This window comes from Jaculus jaculus, chromosome 14, assembly GCF_020740685.1.
Source record: "Jaculus jaculus isolate mJacJac1 chromosome 14, mJacJac1.mat.Y.cur, whole genome shotgun sequence".
Classification (NCBI taxonomy): Eukaryota; Metazoa; Chordata; class Mammalia; order Rodentia; family Dipodidae; genus Jaculus; species Jaculus jaculus.
The window spans coordinates 18,571,364-18,587,609 of NC_059115.1; the positions used below are offsets into that span (position 1 = coordinate 18,571,364).

Genomic DNA, 16,246 nt, shown 5'->3' on the forward strand with positions numbered 1-16,246 from the left:
CCAGTACTCATGTAGAGCTAGATGTACAAAGTGTGCATGAATCGGGAGGTCCATTTGCAGTGGCAAGAGGCCTAGACATGCCGCACCACACTCTCACTGCCCAGTCAGTTCTGCCCTAAGGAGCTGCCCTTCCTGTTTCAACAAATCATTGTAACGCTTTAAATGCAAGTGGGATACATCTAGCCAATCACAGCCAGAGTCAGTACAACTCCAGTCCACCATAAGTTTCTGTTCTTTTTCCTAATTCTGCTACCTTCTCCTGGAGGACTTTGTGATGATGGAAGAGGATTTTCAGAGTTGTAATCATTTCCATGTTGGAGGAGACACCGCCAGAGGACTTGGGTTGGTGTTTGACAACGGTCCTGCGTAGAGATCTTTCATGCCTGGAAACCATATACTTCAGGTGTTCCAACAGCAGCTAGAAAAATAGGGAAATCATGTCAAGATGTAAGGGAGAATGTGTGAGGTCAAGAAGGGGGTGATAAATGTAGAAGAGCCAGGGAGGAAGAGATGGAACCAGGTCAAAAGTCTCCCCAAGACTGAAAGGAGAGATGGTTAGAGGTTATAGGCATTTGCTTGAAAAGTCTGATGGCTGGGCTCAATTCCCCAGTACCCATGTACAGCCAGACACACAAAGTGGTGGATGCATCTGGAGTTCATTTGCAGTGCCAGGAGGACCTGGGGTCTCTCACCCTCTGTCTGCCTTTTTCTCACATAATAAATAAAAGTAATAAATTTAAAAAAACATCATATATTTACAAAATTAAATTTAAGTTTAAAAAATGATTAAAAGAAAAAGAACAGGGCAGTAGTGATTGCCAAGAAAGGCGTGGTGTAAGAAGCTCAGGGAGAAAGGATGAGAACAGAGGGAGCAGTAAGGAAGTGAGCTCAGGAAAGAGAAGACCGGAAAATGACATGTGGAAAAAGATGGATGAGGAGGTAACACCAAGTGAATCCGCCCATTCCACGAAGCCCCGCCCCATCACCCCAGGACTCCGCCCTAGCACTGAGGCCCCCGCCCCCCAAAAGACCTCACCCTCATATTGTTCCGCTCAGCCTTCAGCTCTGCAATCTCTTCTTCCCTCTCCAGCAAATGCTTCTGACACGTTATCAACTCCTTGGTCAGAGCCTGTAACTCCTATCCAGACATGGGCAGGGTCAGGACACCAGCTCAATCCTTTCCCCATCTCCCTCATGAGAGATTTGGGGGTTCCACTCCCATGGCTAAGCCCCGCCCCTCTGAACAGTCAGACGGGCTTCTTCTTACACAGGCTCCACCCTCCCATCTGGACCTTGCAAACAAGGTCCCTCTCATGAAGGACACATTCCCCCACCCCTACCATGTGGATCATGCCGGCTTGTCCCCTCCCAGTCCCCGCAAACCTCCAGCTCCGACCATCCTCCCATGACTAGGCCACTGCCGTGCCCAGCTGGTTCCTCACCTACGCAAGTCTTGACCATCTTGCCACTCTTCTCTCTCTTTCCTCTCTGCCCCACCCCTGAGCAAAGATCTGCCCCTCCAGCACTGCAGGCACCAGACCCTCCTAGCTGGGCCTCGCCCTCTACCTTAATCCTCTGCCTCCTCTTGTTCCCTCCCCCCAGCCCCCTTCCAGGAAGGGCTCATCGCTAGTATCAATTCTGTCCCCAATGTCAGTCAGGCCCATTGATAGACCACGCCTACCTTGCTCATCAGTCTCTGGTATCAGGAATCTAGCTCTCTTGTGAATCAGGCCCTACCCACCCAGGTCATGCCCACCTTTCTTGCAGCTCAAACCAAGCCCCCAGACTGCCCAACAGGTCCCTCCCAGTGGGCAGTTGTCAGCCCTCTGTCCTCTCAGGTCTTGACCTTCAGTCTTAGGCTCCGCCCACTTCGTTAAACCTAGTCCCTTCCCCTAGACTTCTCCTAGACAAGCCCCACCCCCATTGTTAGTCCCCGCCTCCTGAGCTGCCCCGCCCCTTTCCCTCAGACTCCGCCCAGGATGTTCTTGTGCTCAGTCCCCGCCCTCCCTGAGCCCCGCCCATCCTGCCACTCAGGCGTGCCCAGCAACTGAACCCAACGGACTCCGCCCTTCCCGCGCTCTCCCCGAGCTCCGCCCCTCGGGCCCTCCAGACCTGGGGCAGCAGGATGCTGAGCTGCTGCTTCAGGGAGTCTTTCTCATGTCTCAGCTCGCACAGCCGCCGTTGTGCAGTGGCCAGATTGTCCTTCGCCTGGCGCATTGTCTCCAGCATGCTCTTCATCTCGGAGAACATCATCAACTTGAGAAGTTCCTGGTCCCCACCTGCCCCTTCTGGGCCCAGCAGCGAGCCACTCATGACATCTCCACAGATGGTGGACATCACCTCGCGCATTATGGTGGAGGCCCCAGCCTGCAGGGGACAATCTGAGGTGAGGTGTTGCAGTCACTTAAGAGGGGGAACCGACGCCCAGCCACTCTGATCATGGTGGGGAGATTGAAGTACAGACATGCGGTGGAGGACAGTCTCCCTGGAAATCTAAGTGTCAGCTGCCAAAGGTTGCCAGGGGAAAATAAGGTCTATGCATTATAATGAGACAGACTGAAACTCTAGACCGGGCATTGTGGCGCACACCTTGGATCCCAGCACTCAGCTAGGGTAGGAGGTAGGAGCATCTCTGTGAGTCTGAATCCAGACTGAGCCACAGAGTAAGTACCAAGTCCGCCTGGGCTAGAGTGAGACCCTGCTTCAAAAATACCAAGAAATAGAAAGTAGGCGGATAGATAAATGACACAGAGACAGAGAGAGGACGGGTAGATACAAGCGTGTGGGGAGCAGGGGTGACTCATCTCAGGACTCAGGAGTCTGGACCCAGCAATCCCAGCCTGCACACACCTCCTCTCCCCAACTTCACTAGGACCCTGGATTTCTGGGACCCGCCCTCATGAGGTGTTAGCTAACAGTGGGGGAAATGGAGGGGACAGAGCTTAGGGAACTCCAAGGCATTACAAGGGGCCGGGCAGACATGAAGGAGGCCATCAGAGCCACTTCAGGTGTCCTTCAGGTCAGGCAGTTCTGGCTGGCCAGGCCTAACCCAAGAGGAACTTTTGCTTTGTTTCTTCCTTCCTTTCCCCCATACAGACAGCAGCCTGAAGGGTTTCAGAATGGTTAATTCCCAATCTGCCCATATGAGTTCTATGACCAGAGAACTTCCTGTGGTCTTCTGTGAATGGAAGAAGAGGCTAAGGCCCTCTGGGACCTGAGGAAGGAGGCGATTGGCAGCCCGTGTCCTTGGCATTTGATGTGCTGCTCTTGAGAATCTAGACTCTCAGAAGGTAAGGCTTAAGAAAATGTCTATAAGAGAACAGGCAGCCAGCAAACATAGTATCTCAAACCCACAACTTACTCAGATGGTACAATGCAGGGTGGCTGGTGGGGGGGTTGATGTGGAAGCGGTGTCCACCGAGAGACAGCACACAGCCAATCTCACCAAGACACTCGAAAGTGCAGCAAGAAGTTTCCACACTGACCTGATAGTAAGGTCTGTTGATGGGACCTCACCTGGCAACAACTGTAGGGTCAGGTTCTAGAACTGACTGTAGAACCTGTCCAAAGTCAACCAGTGACTTAAAAAGGTAGTGGCCCCAATACAGAGCTTTCTCACCTGAATGAAGGTGCTATTCAAGATATAAACCTGGCATAGTGCCACATGCATGTGGTCCCAGCACTCAGGAGGCCAAGGATAGAGGATCAAGTGTTCAAGGCCAGCCTTGGCTAGACAACAGGTTCAGGACTAACCTGGGCTACATGAGATCCTGTCTCAAAAGTAAAAATAAAAACAAAACAGGGGTTGGGAGATTACTTAGTGGTCAAGGCACTTGCCTGTGAACCCAAGAATCCAGGTTAGATTCCCCAGTATCCTCAAAATCGGGATGCACAGTTTGGCCCATGTATCTGGATTTCCTTTGCATTGGATTGAGACTCTGGCTAACCCATTCTCCTTCCTCTGTCTCTCTTCCTCCCTCCCTCGAATAAATAAATAAACATTTAAAGAAACAGAAATACCTGGCTTGAAAGATGGTTCAGTGCTTAAGGCACTTACCTGCAAAGCCTAATGAGCTGGGTTTGCTTCCCCAGCACCCACATAAAGCCAGATGCACAGTGACACATCTGTGTGGAGTTTGTTTGCAGTGGCTCTAGGACCTGGAGTGCACATTCTCTCTTTCTCTGCTTGCAAATAAATACATAAAATACTGAAAAAATATTTTTTAGGAAACAAAATACATGGTCATAGCCTTTGTGTCTAAATAACATTAGAATGATCTGTACACATATCCAGCCCACATGGCTTCCTTCTGGGATCCCCTCTGTGTGGGCCAGCTGCATATGACAAGGGTTCCACTGGCCTGTGTGCCCCACAGGGAACATGAGAGTCAGCTGCATTATCCTCTCAGCCCATATTACTGCCTGTATCTCATGGTGTGCATGCATGTGGGTATGCATATTTGCATATATGTGGGAACATGTGCACGTGCATGTATGTATGTGTGCTGGGGGGCAGAGGTCAATGTTGGGTGTCTTCAATTGCTCTCTACCTCATTTTTTATTTTATTTTTTATTTATTTTAGATAGAAAAAGATGCACCCGTGTGTTTGTGTGTGTGTGTGTAAGAGAGAGAGTGGACATGAATGGGCATACCAGGTCCCCTAGCAAAGAACTCAGTATCTATGCAGCACCATGTGCATCTTGCTGGCGTGGGTGCTGCAGAATTGAACCTTGGTCCTTAGCTTTGTAGGTGAGCGTCTTAACTGCTAAGTCATCTCTGCAGCCCCCCACCTCATTTTGTTGCATATGTCATGTGTGTGGTATGTGATGTGATGTGTGTGTGCTGTATGCATGCGTGTGTACAGATATGTGCGCAATTCATTATTAAGATGGATGATAAATTATATTGGCTTAGTTGTATATCACATACTTATGTCATATGTTACATTTATTTCTGTGCATATATCACATAAGTATGCAAGTTTTGTTATTAATATTTCATCCTATTTTATTTGCATATGCAAAATAAAACCTTAAAATACTTGAATATGTGTAATCCTTTCTGTATTTCATCATGCACTTGTTTAAAAAGGGAAAATTTAGCCGGGTGTAGTGGTGCATGCCTTTAATCCCAGCACTGGGGAGGCAGAGGTATGAGGATTGCCTGAGTTTGAAGCCACCCTGAGACTACATAGTAAATTCCAGGTCAGCCTGGACTAGAGTGAGACCCTAACTCGAAAAAAGAAAAAAAAAAAAGGAAATTTGGCTGGAGAGGTGGTGATCCTCCTACCTCTGCCTCCCCAGTGCTAGGGTTAAAGGTGTGTGCCACCACGCCCAGCAGCGTTATGTTTTCATGAAGGTAGACACATGTGGGCCAACATGTTGTAAAACATGACAGACACACCCATGCAATATAACATTAGAATCACACACACAGAGCACACATACACAGATGCATCCTCACACACACATGAGCACAAACACGTCCACACATACACATTCACACACTTGTACAGACATGCGCACACACACTCAGAGGCTCAAGTCCACACCTGTACACCGTTCTTGTCAGGTGAGTGACATCATCAACCTTTGCAGGATCAAGGACTGTGTTTGGTTGAATTTCCCACAACCAGGCCCAGTGCCCAAGGCAGCAGCAGCCATAGAACCTTCATCCTGGTGGTGCCTCTGCTCCCTTGGGATGGCGTCCAAGAGAATATGAGTGGAGGTGTGAGTGTTTTTGTTTGTTTGTTTTGTTTTGTTTCTTGGGGTAGGGTCTCAATGTACCCCAGATGACCTGGAATTCACTATGTAGTCTCAGTCTGGCCTTCAACTCAAGGCCAATCCTCTTACTTCTGCTTCCTGAGAGCTGGGATTAAAGGCGTGTGTCACCATGCCCAGCCTGAGGTACATTTTTATTTCCTAGGCCTGTTGGCTGGACATGTGAATGAGCCCATTGTCCTTCCCTGGTGGTCCTCAGGTGGTCCCAGCATGGACCACGGGGCTGTCAGCGGTGCAGGGGGCAGGTGGACGTTCTGTTATTATTATTACTTTTAGTGATTTTATTATCATTATTATTACTTTTTAATGTCTCTAGTGGAGAGACTGTAGACGTCATTGACTTTAATGGAAAGGATGCAGTGATCACATATGACCTATTCAAAAGACAACAGGATTTTCTCCAGCATTACAATCATTCAAATGGACCAACATGAATGACACATCCCCCAACTCCTGGATTCACTTGTTCCTTCCTTCCTTCCTTCCTTCCTTCCTTCCTTCCTTCCATTTTTGTTTTGTTTTGCTTTTTCAGAGTTAGGTCTGGCTGTAGCCTAGGCTGACCTGGAATTCACTATGTAGCCTCAGGGTGTCATAGAACTCACAGCAATCCTTCTACCTCTGTCCCCACCTTGTGATGGGATTAAAGGAGTGTGCCACCAAGACTGGCTCGCTCCTTCTTTCTTTCTTTCTTTCTTTCTTTCTTTCTTTCTTTCTTTCTTTCCTTCTTTCTTTTTTTCTTTCTATTTTTGATTAATATGAGAGAGAGAGAGAATGGCAACGCCAGGGCTTCTAGCCACTGCAAACAAATTCCAGATCAGTGTTCCACCTTGTGAATCTGGCTTTACATGGATCCTGGAGAATCAAACCTGGATCCTTATGCTTTGCACGCAAGTGCCTTAAACCACTGAGGCATCTCTCCAGCCCTCAGTCTTTTAGTTCTTGAATGTATTAATTACCAATTAAGTGATCACCCTTTGTTACATGCTAAACTTTTACACATGGAGAATTATTACCTGTCATTAAATAAATACTTCAAGATCCTATGTGTTTTTCCTTGTTCTCTAATGAAATGGCAATTTAAAAAGTGACTTTGGTTCACATGAAAATGCAAGACATAAAATTACATGTCCTGATTTTGGAGAAGAAATTGTCAAGTAGGAGGGACAGCGATATGCTAAAGAGATTTCCACTGAAAATAATCAACACACCAAGGATAAGTAGTAAATATATAAGTCCTTCAAATATATACACATAAATGTATAAAATATATACAACATATTATATCTACCATATATTATATGTTACATATAGTATATTAAATAAATACTTCAAGATACTATGTATTTTTCTTGTTCTGTAGTCAAATGAAAAAGTTTAAAATAATATATGTATACTCTATGTGTTATAATATGCATATTAGAAATGGAGATTTCTTTATAAACCAAGCCACATCTTCTAAGAATATATATTAGAATATGTATTAGGATTGAAGACTTCTGTATATACCAAAGCACATCTTCCAAGAATATTTATTGTACCATATATTAGGATTAGATATTTCTTTAAAATTTTTTTTTTTTTCTTTTTCAAGGTAGGGTCTCATTCTAGCCCAGGCTGACCTGGAATTCACTATGGAGTCTCAGGGTGACCTCGAACTCACGGTGATCCTCTTACCTCTGCCTCCCAAGTAAAATTTTTTTTTGTTTTATCTTTATTTATTTATTTGAGAGTGAGAGCTAGAGAAAGGAAGAGACAGAGAATGGGCGCGCCAGGACTTCTAGCCACTGCAAACGAACTCCAGACACATGCGCCCCCTTGTGCACCTGGCTAATGTGGGTCTTGGGGAATCGAGCCTCGAACCGGGGTCCTTAGGCTTCACAGGCTAGTGCTTAACCGCTAAGCCATCTCTCCAGCCCAGGATTAGAGATTTCTTTAAAGACCAAACCACATTTTCTATAATATATGTTATATATTAGGATTGGAGATTCCTTTACAGACCAAACCACATCTCCTAAAATAACTTTTCGACCTGAACACTAGATGGCGAGCTTGGATCACAAACGCCCTGAAGTTCCCTCCCGCGTGAGCAGGAGCGCCGCCTACAAGCCACACAAGGAAATTACATAAATAGAAAATGAACAGGTAGAATGAAAATTCCTGGGACAGAAAACTTCATGAACAAGAGATACTGATTTATCTAGCTTTAAACAAATACGTTTGAAACATTGAATTAGAGGGCTTATTTATTGCAAGGAAATTATTTACCACCCACAGCTCATATATGAGAGGATTATTTCAACAACATGAATTACATTTTAAACCTAGGTCATTTGGAAAACCTCATTCCATACAAGAAGTCAGCTGGTCCAATGTTTATATCAGAGCTTTGCCCAGAAGTATCAAATAATATGAATCTGAGTATTCCTTATAAAAAATTTAAACTGAGAAGAATACGAGTGATACTCATTCCAAACCCAACTGTCCAAAATCGAAAACAGAGCTGGGCATGGTGGTGCACATTAATCCCAACACTTGCGAGGCAGAGGTACGAGGATCGCAGAGAGTTCGAGGCCACTCTGAGACTACACTGTGAATTCCAGGTCAGCCTGAGCTGCAGGGTTTCAACCTACCTCCAAATGCCAGGAAAAAAGAAAGAAAGAAAAGAGATACAGTAATGTCATTTACAGACCACTGCCAAAATTTAAAAATACAAAACAATAATTGTGTGCAATTTCTATTTCATATTAGCATGTCTGCATTTATAATTATATATGTATGTATACTATACATCTTCTGTTATTACTAACATAAATTATTATATATCTGTATATCTCATATGTATACATACCAATATACATATATGCACATACATGGACATGAAATCTTTCCATGAGTATAATTTTTTAGGTGAGAGAAATGCAAGAATACTATTATTAATGTCATTAGTCATGAGTAAGCCTAAGGGGACAATAAATAAACTAAATGTGGATGATACAAAGATTAATTCCCAAGTTTGAGCATGTTTCTCTATTTGGAATGATATGAGACAAGAATTCTACCCCCTGGGCTGGAAAGATAGATTAGTGGTTAAGCTCTAGCCCATGAAGCCTGAGGACCCTGGTTCGAGGCTCAATTTCCCAGGACCCACGTTAGCCAGATGCACAAGGGTCACACACATCTGGAGTTCCTTTGCAGTGGCTGGAGGCCCTAGTGTGCCCATTCTCTCTATCTGCCTCTTTCTCTCTATGTAGGTCACTCTCAAATAAATAAATAAAAATAAGCAAACAAACAAAAAAAGAATTTTACCCCCAATCATTACATCTTAAAATATGACATAAACCATGTGTTATAATGGCTCTAGTGAAATGCAACTCCAGACATCTTTTAGGGAGGACCCGGGTAGAGGGCTCCTTTTAATGAGTCAGCTGAAGTTCAATATATGAAAGAATAAGTTCATGTTCTACTTTCTTTTAGTTTTTTGAAACAGGGTCTTAATAGGCAGACCCTAGCTGGCCTTAAATTCATGTTTAATACACTCGAGTTTCCTCAGTGCTCATATAAAAGGTACTTCCCAGGGGCTGGGGAGATGGTTCAACAGTTAAGGCACTTGCCTGCAAAGCCAAAGGACCCAGGTATGATTCCCCAGTACCCACATAAAGCCAGATGCACAGAGTGGTGCATGCATCTGGAGTTCATTGGCAGTGGCTGGAGGCCCTGATGTACCAATTCTCTCTCTCCCTCCACCCTGTGTCTAATTAATTAATTAATTAATTAATACTTTTTAAAAATTGTCCCTCCCAGAGAATAAAGAACCCTCACAAGAGAGAGGGAAAGGCCGTGATTGAGGGTGGATTTGTGAAGGAGGAAAAGGGGGAGAGGGAATTATGGTATATTATATATAATAACGGAAGCTGTCATTAAAAATCTAAAAAAAAACCAAACTATGACAAGCATTTGCCTCCTTCAAATGAAATATTTTAAAAACTAATCAATGGGCTTTGAAGTGTCCTCTGGGAGGATGGGGCCCAGCTAATCCCAGGTCCCTCATCTCATCACAAAACAACAGCCTTCATTCAGGGGTTAAAAACAAAAACAGTTCAAACTGAATTGAATATGTGTTCACATGGCTAAAGAAAACCCAGGAAGTTTGTTGTTCAAACCTGTTATGCACATTTTTTATTATTTTTAATTTAAATATTTTATTTTTTATTTATTTGAGAAAGATAAAGAGAGAGAATGGGTACACCAGGGCCATGTGCTGCCTTCCACATCTGGCTTACATGGCTACTGGGGAATCAAATCTGGGTCCTTAGGCTTCACAGGTAAGCGCCTTAACCTACATTTTGTCAGGCCCTGTGTGTATTGCTCATGGATTTCTCAAATCAAGAATCAATTTTCAACCATGATGTTATCAACTGAATCATCATTCATGGTACTGTTTGATAATCACAAGAATTATTCATGATTAAATATCAATTGGTCACTTAAATTGGCAACTTCTTCATTGTGTCTTTGACACTGAGATTGTAACGGGGTTTTAAAATAAGAGGTGTTCTTTTATTTAAATGGGCAACATGCAGGGCATGGTGGCTCAAGCCTTTAATCATGCATTCAGGAAACAGAGGAGGAGGATTGCCCTGAGTTTGAGACCAGCCTGAGAAGACAGAATGCATTGCAGGTCAGCCTGGGCTACAGCAAGACCTCACCTTGAAAAATCAAAATAAATAAGTAAATAAATAAAGTAGTTGAGCTTGGGAGATTGTGCAGTGATTGAAGGCACTTTCTTGCTAAGCCTGCTGGCATGGGTTTGATTCCCCAGGACTCAAGTAAAGCCAGCATGTGTGCATCCCCTCACTCCTTACAAGCAAATACTCTTGGCCCTGTACTGTATGAGAATTTGCCAAAGTGTGTTGTTTCCATCATAACAGAATGTGAAGAAACCCTCTGTAGATACAGTCATGTGTGAGGAAAAGAAAAACAACAAAACACAACTTCAGAAGCTAAAAGTCCTTTCTGGACAAGCGTTTCTCCCCCAGCCCCTTGTATTGCCCATAATGATGTAAGTACATGCATCAGACAACCATCTTTACATGGAAATCAAATCACCTTTTTTTGTTGATGTATGATTTGTAGATTTTATTTTATATTTGTTTTTGTTTTTCAGTTTAGTGTCTCGCTGTACCCCAGGCTGACCTGGAATTCACTATGCAGTGTCAGGCTGACCTCGAACTCATTACAGTCCTCCTACCTCTGCCTCCGCTGTGCTGGGAGTGGCCTTTGGGCGCCCAGATGACTCCATCACAACTCAGCTGTGCAGCACAGAGTGTGTGGGTTTGCTGACCATCCACCTGGTCCTGAGTCTTGATTAGACCTGATAGTCACTGCAAATGCCCGATTCTTTCTTTTCCCAATGTTTTTTTTTTTTTCCACATTGTTTGTATTAGATATATGAAAATTGGTTTTGGTTCACTTAAATTTTTTTTCACAGTTAAAATATAGACACAGCCATTACTCTCAGAAGATAACTATGGACTTTTGAACAGATTTGAAGCTTTTTGGTTTTTTTGTTCAAGGTAGGGTCTCACTGTAGCCCAGGCTGACCTAAAATTGAGTATGTAGTCTCAGGGTGGCCTAGAACTCATTGCAATCCTCCTACCTCTGCCTCCCGAGTGCTGGGATTAAAGGTGTGTGCTACCATGTCCAGTTTCAGACTTGAAACTTTTAATGTTTCAGTGAGTTTTGAAGTACTAGATGGCCTTGACCCTACTTTAGAGTTAATTATAATATATATATAGATATAGATTAGATATAGATATAGATATATTGGTTTCTAAATTTATTTTCAAGCAGGGGGGTTTCAAGAGAGAAAGAGAAAGAGAGAGAGAGAGAGAATGCACAACAGGGCCTCCAGCCACTGCAAAAGAACTCCAGACGCATGTGCCACTTTGTGCATCTGGCTCTACATGGATACTGGGGAATTGAATCCGGGTGGTTAGCCTTTGCAGGCAAGTGTCTTAATCATTGAGCAATCTCTGCAGCCCCCTATATTAGAGTTAAGTTGGATGGCATTGGAGCTGGAGAGATGGCTCAGCAGTTCAGGTATGTGGCTGCAAAATTCAATGACCAGGTTCTATTCCCCAGGACCCATGTAAAGCCAGATACACAAGGTCACACATGCATCTGGAGTTCATATCAGTGGCTGGAGGCCTTTGCACACCCATTTTCTGTCTTCTCTCTCTCTGCTTGCAAATAAATAAATAAATAAATAAATGTGTTTAAGTGTAGTGGATTGGAGTGTGAACTTGACAAGAGCTGAAGTCTTTATACTTTACCATCCTCAGTCACTTGAGCATCTTTGGCATCTCCTAGGAGTCACACCTCTCCAAAGCATCTGAGGTGTCTTTGGATCCCTCAGAAGACAGGAATCTGAGGATAGCCCTGGTTGTTTTGAGAGGGGTTTAACTGAAGAAGAAAGATCCATGAATATATGGGCTTCATCTTCCCGTTATGGGAAACTGAGGCACAAAGGCCAGCACAGATCCAGAATGGAGACCCTGAAGGTTTATTCATGTAGACCTGGACTCAGAAGAATCACTACCAAAACCTGAGCACTGAGCACTGACCCCTCAGAGTGTTTATAAACACTATGCCAGGCAGTGTGATGTCACCTTGTATATTCTTTTAATGTTTTATTTATTTGCAAGCATACTGATAGAAGAGAGAGAGAATGGACTTGTCAGGTCCTCTAGCCACTGCAAATAAACTCCAGACCAATGCACCATTTTGTCTATCTGGCTTTATGTGGGTACTGGGGAATCGAACCAGGTTCCTTAAGCCTTAACTGCTGAGCCATGTCTCCAGCCCAAGCAGGAGGCTCTCTGTCATCGCTCTCCATCAACCTTGGTGAGATAGGGCCTCCCAGGAAATGAAGTGTTTACTGATTCCTCTCATCCACATCTCTCCATCCCAGGATGGCAGGTGCAGAACCCTCCTCACAGGTACAGCTTTGACATGGGCCCTGCAGGTCCCACCACTGTGAACATGTGGTCTACAACCACTGCACTGTGACCTTGTAAAAAATAATTGTGCCCATGTGCCTCATGTCAATGTGATATTTGCAGTGATTAGTACACAGCATTGTGCTATCTGGTTTGCATGCTTTGGAGAGGTTGTGTACTGATATTAAGTCATTAGCCAGAGTTTGCTGAGGAAGAAGTCCCCAAAATCCATTTCAGCTTGGTGTGGTGGCATAGGCCTTTGACCCCAGCACTGGGAAGGCAGAGGTAGGAGGATTGCTGTGAGTTCTAGGTCAGCCTGACACTACAGAGTGAATTCCAGGTCAGCATGGGCTAGAGTAAGATACCTCAAGAAACAAACAAACAAAGAAAAAGAAAGAAAGAAAGAAAAACAGAGAAAGAAAACACAACCAACCAACCAAACAAATATAAGACACCACTCAAACATCAGGTAGGTAAGGAGCCCATCATTCTTCTTCTTACCCAGCCATGGCCTTATTTGGGACACTTGCCTATAAGCTTTGTAATTGCATGAGATCCTAGCAGTGGATCTGTGATTTTATTTACTGAGCAATTAGGGTTATATTCAGAAAGTCCTTGCCGACACCAATATGTTGAAGGGTTTCCCCTACTTTTCCCCCTAGCAGTTTCAGAGTTTCAGGTCTGATATTTAGGTCTTTGATCCACTGGAGCTAATTCTTGTGAATGGAGAGAGATAAGAATCTGTTTTCATCCTTCTACTGATACATATTCAGTGTTTCCAGCATCATTTGCTGAAGAGGCTGTTTTTTTCTCCAATGAGTATTTTTGGCATGTTTGTCAAATATCAGGTGGCTATAGCAACATAGATTACATTTGGGTCCTCTATTCTTTTCTTTTTTTTGGTTTTTTGAGGAAGGGTCTTGCTCTAGTCCAGGCTGACCTGGAATTCACTATGTAGTCTAAGGGTAGCCTTGAACTCATGGCAATCCACCTACCCCTGCCTCCCAAGTGCTGGGATTAAAGGCATGAGCCTCCACTCCTAGCTAGGTCCTCTATTCTGTTCCATTGATCTACATATCTGTTTTTGTGCCAGTACCATGATGTTTTTGTTACTATGGCTCTGTGGTATAGGTTACAATCAGGTATGGTGATACTACCAGCCTTATTTTTGCTGCTCAAAATTGTTTTAGATATTAGAGGTATTTTGTGCTTGCAAATCAGCTTTTGGATTGTTTTTCTATTTCCATGAAGAATACAATTGCAATTTTGATGGGGATTGCATTAAATGTGTAGATTGCTTTCAGTAAGATTGCCATTTTCACAATATTGATGCTTCTGATCCAAGAACAAAGGATGTCTTTCCATTTCCTAGTGTCTTCTGCAATTTCTTGCTTGAGTGCTTTAAAGTTTTCATTGAAATCCTTCATTTCTTTGGTAAAGTTTATTCCAAGGTACTATTTTTAATGTAATTGTGAATGGGAATAATTCTCTGATTTCATCCTCTGTGTGTTTATGGTTAGCATATAGGAAAGCTACTGATTTTGGGGTGTTTATTTTGTATCCTGCTACATGGCTGTAGGTGTTTGTCAGCTCTAAGAGTTTGCTGGTAGAGTCTTTAGGGTTTTTTAAGGATAGAATCATGTCATCCACAAATAATGACAACTTGATCTCTTCCTTTCCAATTTGTATCCCTTTTATGTTTGAATCTTGCTTTATTGCTATGGTTAATACTGCCAGTACTACACTTAATAGAGAAAAGTTTCAGAAAGACAGTATCTGGAAGTGTTAAGGGGTTAGAGATATAGCTCAATGGTGGAAAACCCAAGAATACATTAGGCCTTGGGTTCAGTCCCTTGCATTCCACCCACCTCAAAAAAGTCTTATAGATAAGGAGTTGTGGTAAAAGTATAATCAAGATTTTTTTGGGGGGGGGGGTGGAAGGATGGCTTCACAGTTAAGGCATTTGCCTACAAAGCCAAAGGACCCAGGTTTGATTCCACAGGAAGTAAGCAACATGCACAAGGTGGCACATGAGTCTGGAGTTTGTTTGCAGTGGCTGGAAGCCCTGGTGTGGCCGTTCTCTCCCTCCCCCACCTCCCCTCTCAATCTCCTCCCTCTTTTTCTCTGAAAATAAATAAAAATAAATTTAAAAAGACTTCCAGTGATATATTGAATAAAAGTGAGGACAGCGGACACCCTTGTCTTGTTCCTAATTTTAGTGGGAAAGCTTCAAGTTTTTCTCCATTTAATAATATGTTGGCTGTAGGCTTGTCATAAATAGTTTTTATTATGTTGAGATATTTTCCTTCTATTCCCAGTCTCTGTAGGACTTTTATCATGAAGGAAAGTTGGATTTTGTCAAATGCTTTCTCTGCATCTAATGAGATGATCATGTGATTTTTGTCCTTCAGTCCATTTATAGAATGCATTAACATCTATTGATTTGCATATGTTGAACCATCCCTGCATCTCTGGGATAAAGCCTACTTAGTTGGGGCAAATGATCTTTCTGATATATTCTTGCATTCTATTTGACAAATTTTGTTGAACATTTTTGTATCTATGTTCATGAGGAAAATCAGTCTGTAATTTTCTTTTTTTGGTCTATCTTTTTCTGGTTTTGGTATCAGGGTGATGCTGGCTTTGTAGAAGGAGTTTGGTAGAATTCTTTTTCTATTTTATGGCAAAGTTTAAGAAGCATTGGTGTTATTTCTTTCATTAAGGTCTGGTAAAATTAACCAGTGAATCCATCTGGGCCTGGACTTTTTTTTAGTTGGGAGGTTTTTGATAAGTGCTTGGTTTTTCTTTATGATTTCTATTTCCTTATTTATATCTTGTATTGACCTCCTTATTTCATTAAATTGGATTCATTTGTCTTCTTTGATTCCTTTGATTTCCTCTTTGATTTCTTTGAACATATTTTAATGATTCTTTTGAAATCATTCTCAGCCTATTCCTCTAAATCAGTCTGACTGGAGGTCATTGATGATACATTAGTACTTTTTGGTGGACTTACATTGTTTTGATTTTTAAAAATTTTTTTGTTTATTTTTATTTATTTATTTGAGAGCAACAGAGAGAAGGGCGGAGGGAGACAGAGAGAGAATGGGCGCACCAGGGCTTCCAGCCACTGCAAACGAGCTCCAGACGCATGCGCCCCCTTGTGCATCTGGCTAACGTGGGTCCTGGGTAGTTAGGCCTCGCACCGGGGTTCTTAGGCTTCACAGGCAAGTGCTTAACTGCTAAGCCATCTTTCCAGCCCTGTTTTGATTTTTTTTGTATTATAATGTAGAGACTTTTGCAGCTTGGATTAATTTAGTGTTTGCATTTTCTAGTTATCTGCTGTATTATTAGATGTATCAATCAATCTGATGTTATATATCTTCAGGGTAGAAGCTTACAGTGCTAGGTGTGGCTCTTAAGACTCTCATAGTAACCATAAAAGTGACCCTAGTTGTTGGGTTTGC

The 16,246-nt window shown here is 43.1% G+C and overlaps 1 protein-coding gene across 1 annotated transcript in view; it reads right to left on the reverse strand.

Moving 5' to 3' along the window:
• Window positions 1-16,246, reverse strand: part of LOC123454629 (liprin-alpha-3-like) — a 35,008-nt gene that overhangs the window by 4,962 nt on the left and 13,800 nt on the right. The window contains exons 2-4 of the mRNA XM_045133354.1: window positions 2,113-2,367; window positions 1,037-1,138; window positions 254-418 (exon numbers count right to left, since the gene is read on the reverse strand). Of these exons, the coding sequence (XP_044989289.1) occupies window positions 254-418; window positions 1,037-1,138; window positions 2,113-2,367 (522 nt within the window). The remainder of the gene's footprint in view (window positions 1-253; window positions 419-1,036; window positions 1,139-2,112; window positions 2,368-16,246) is intronic.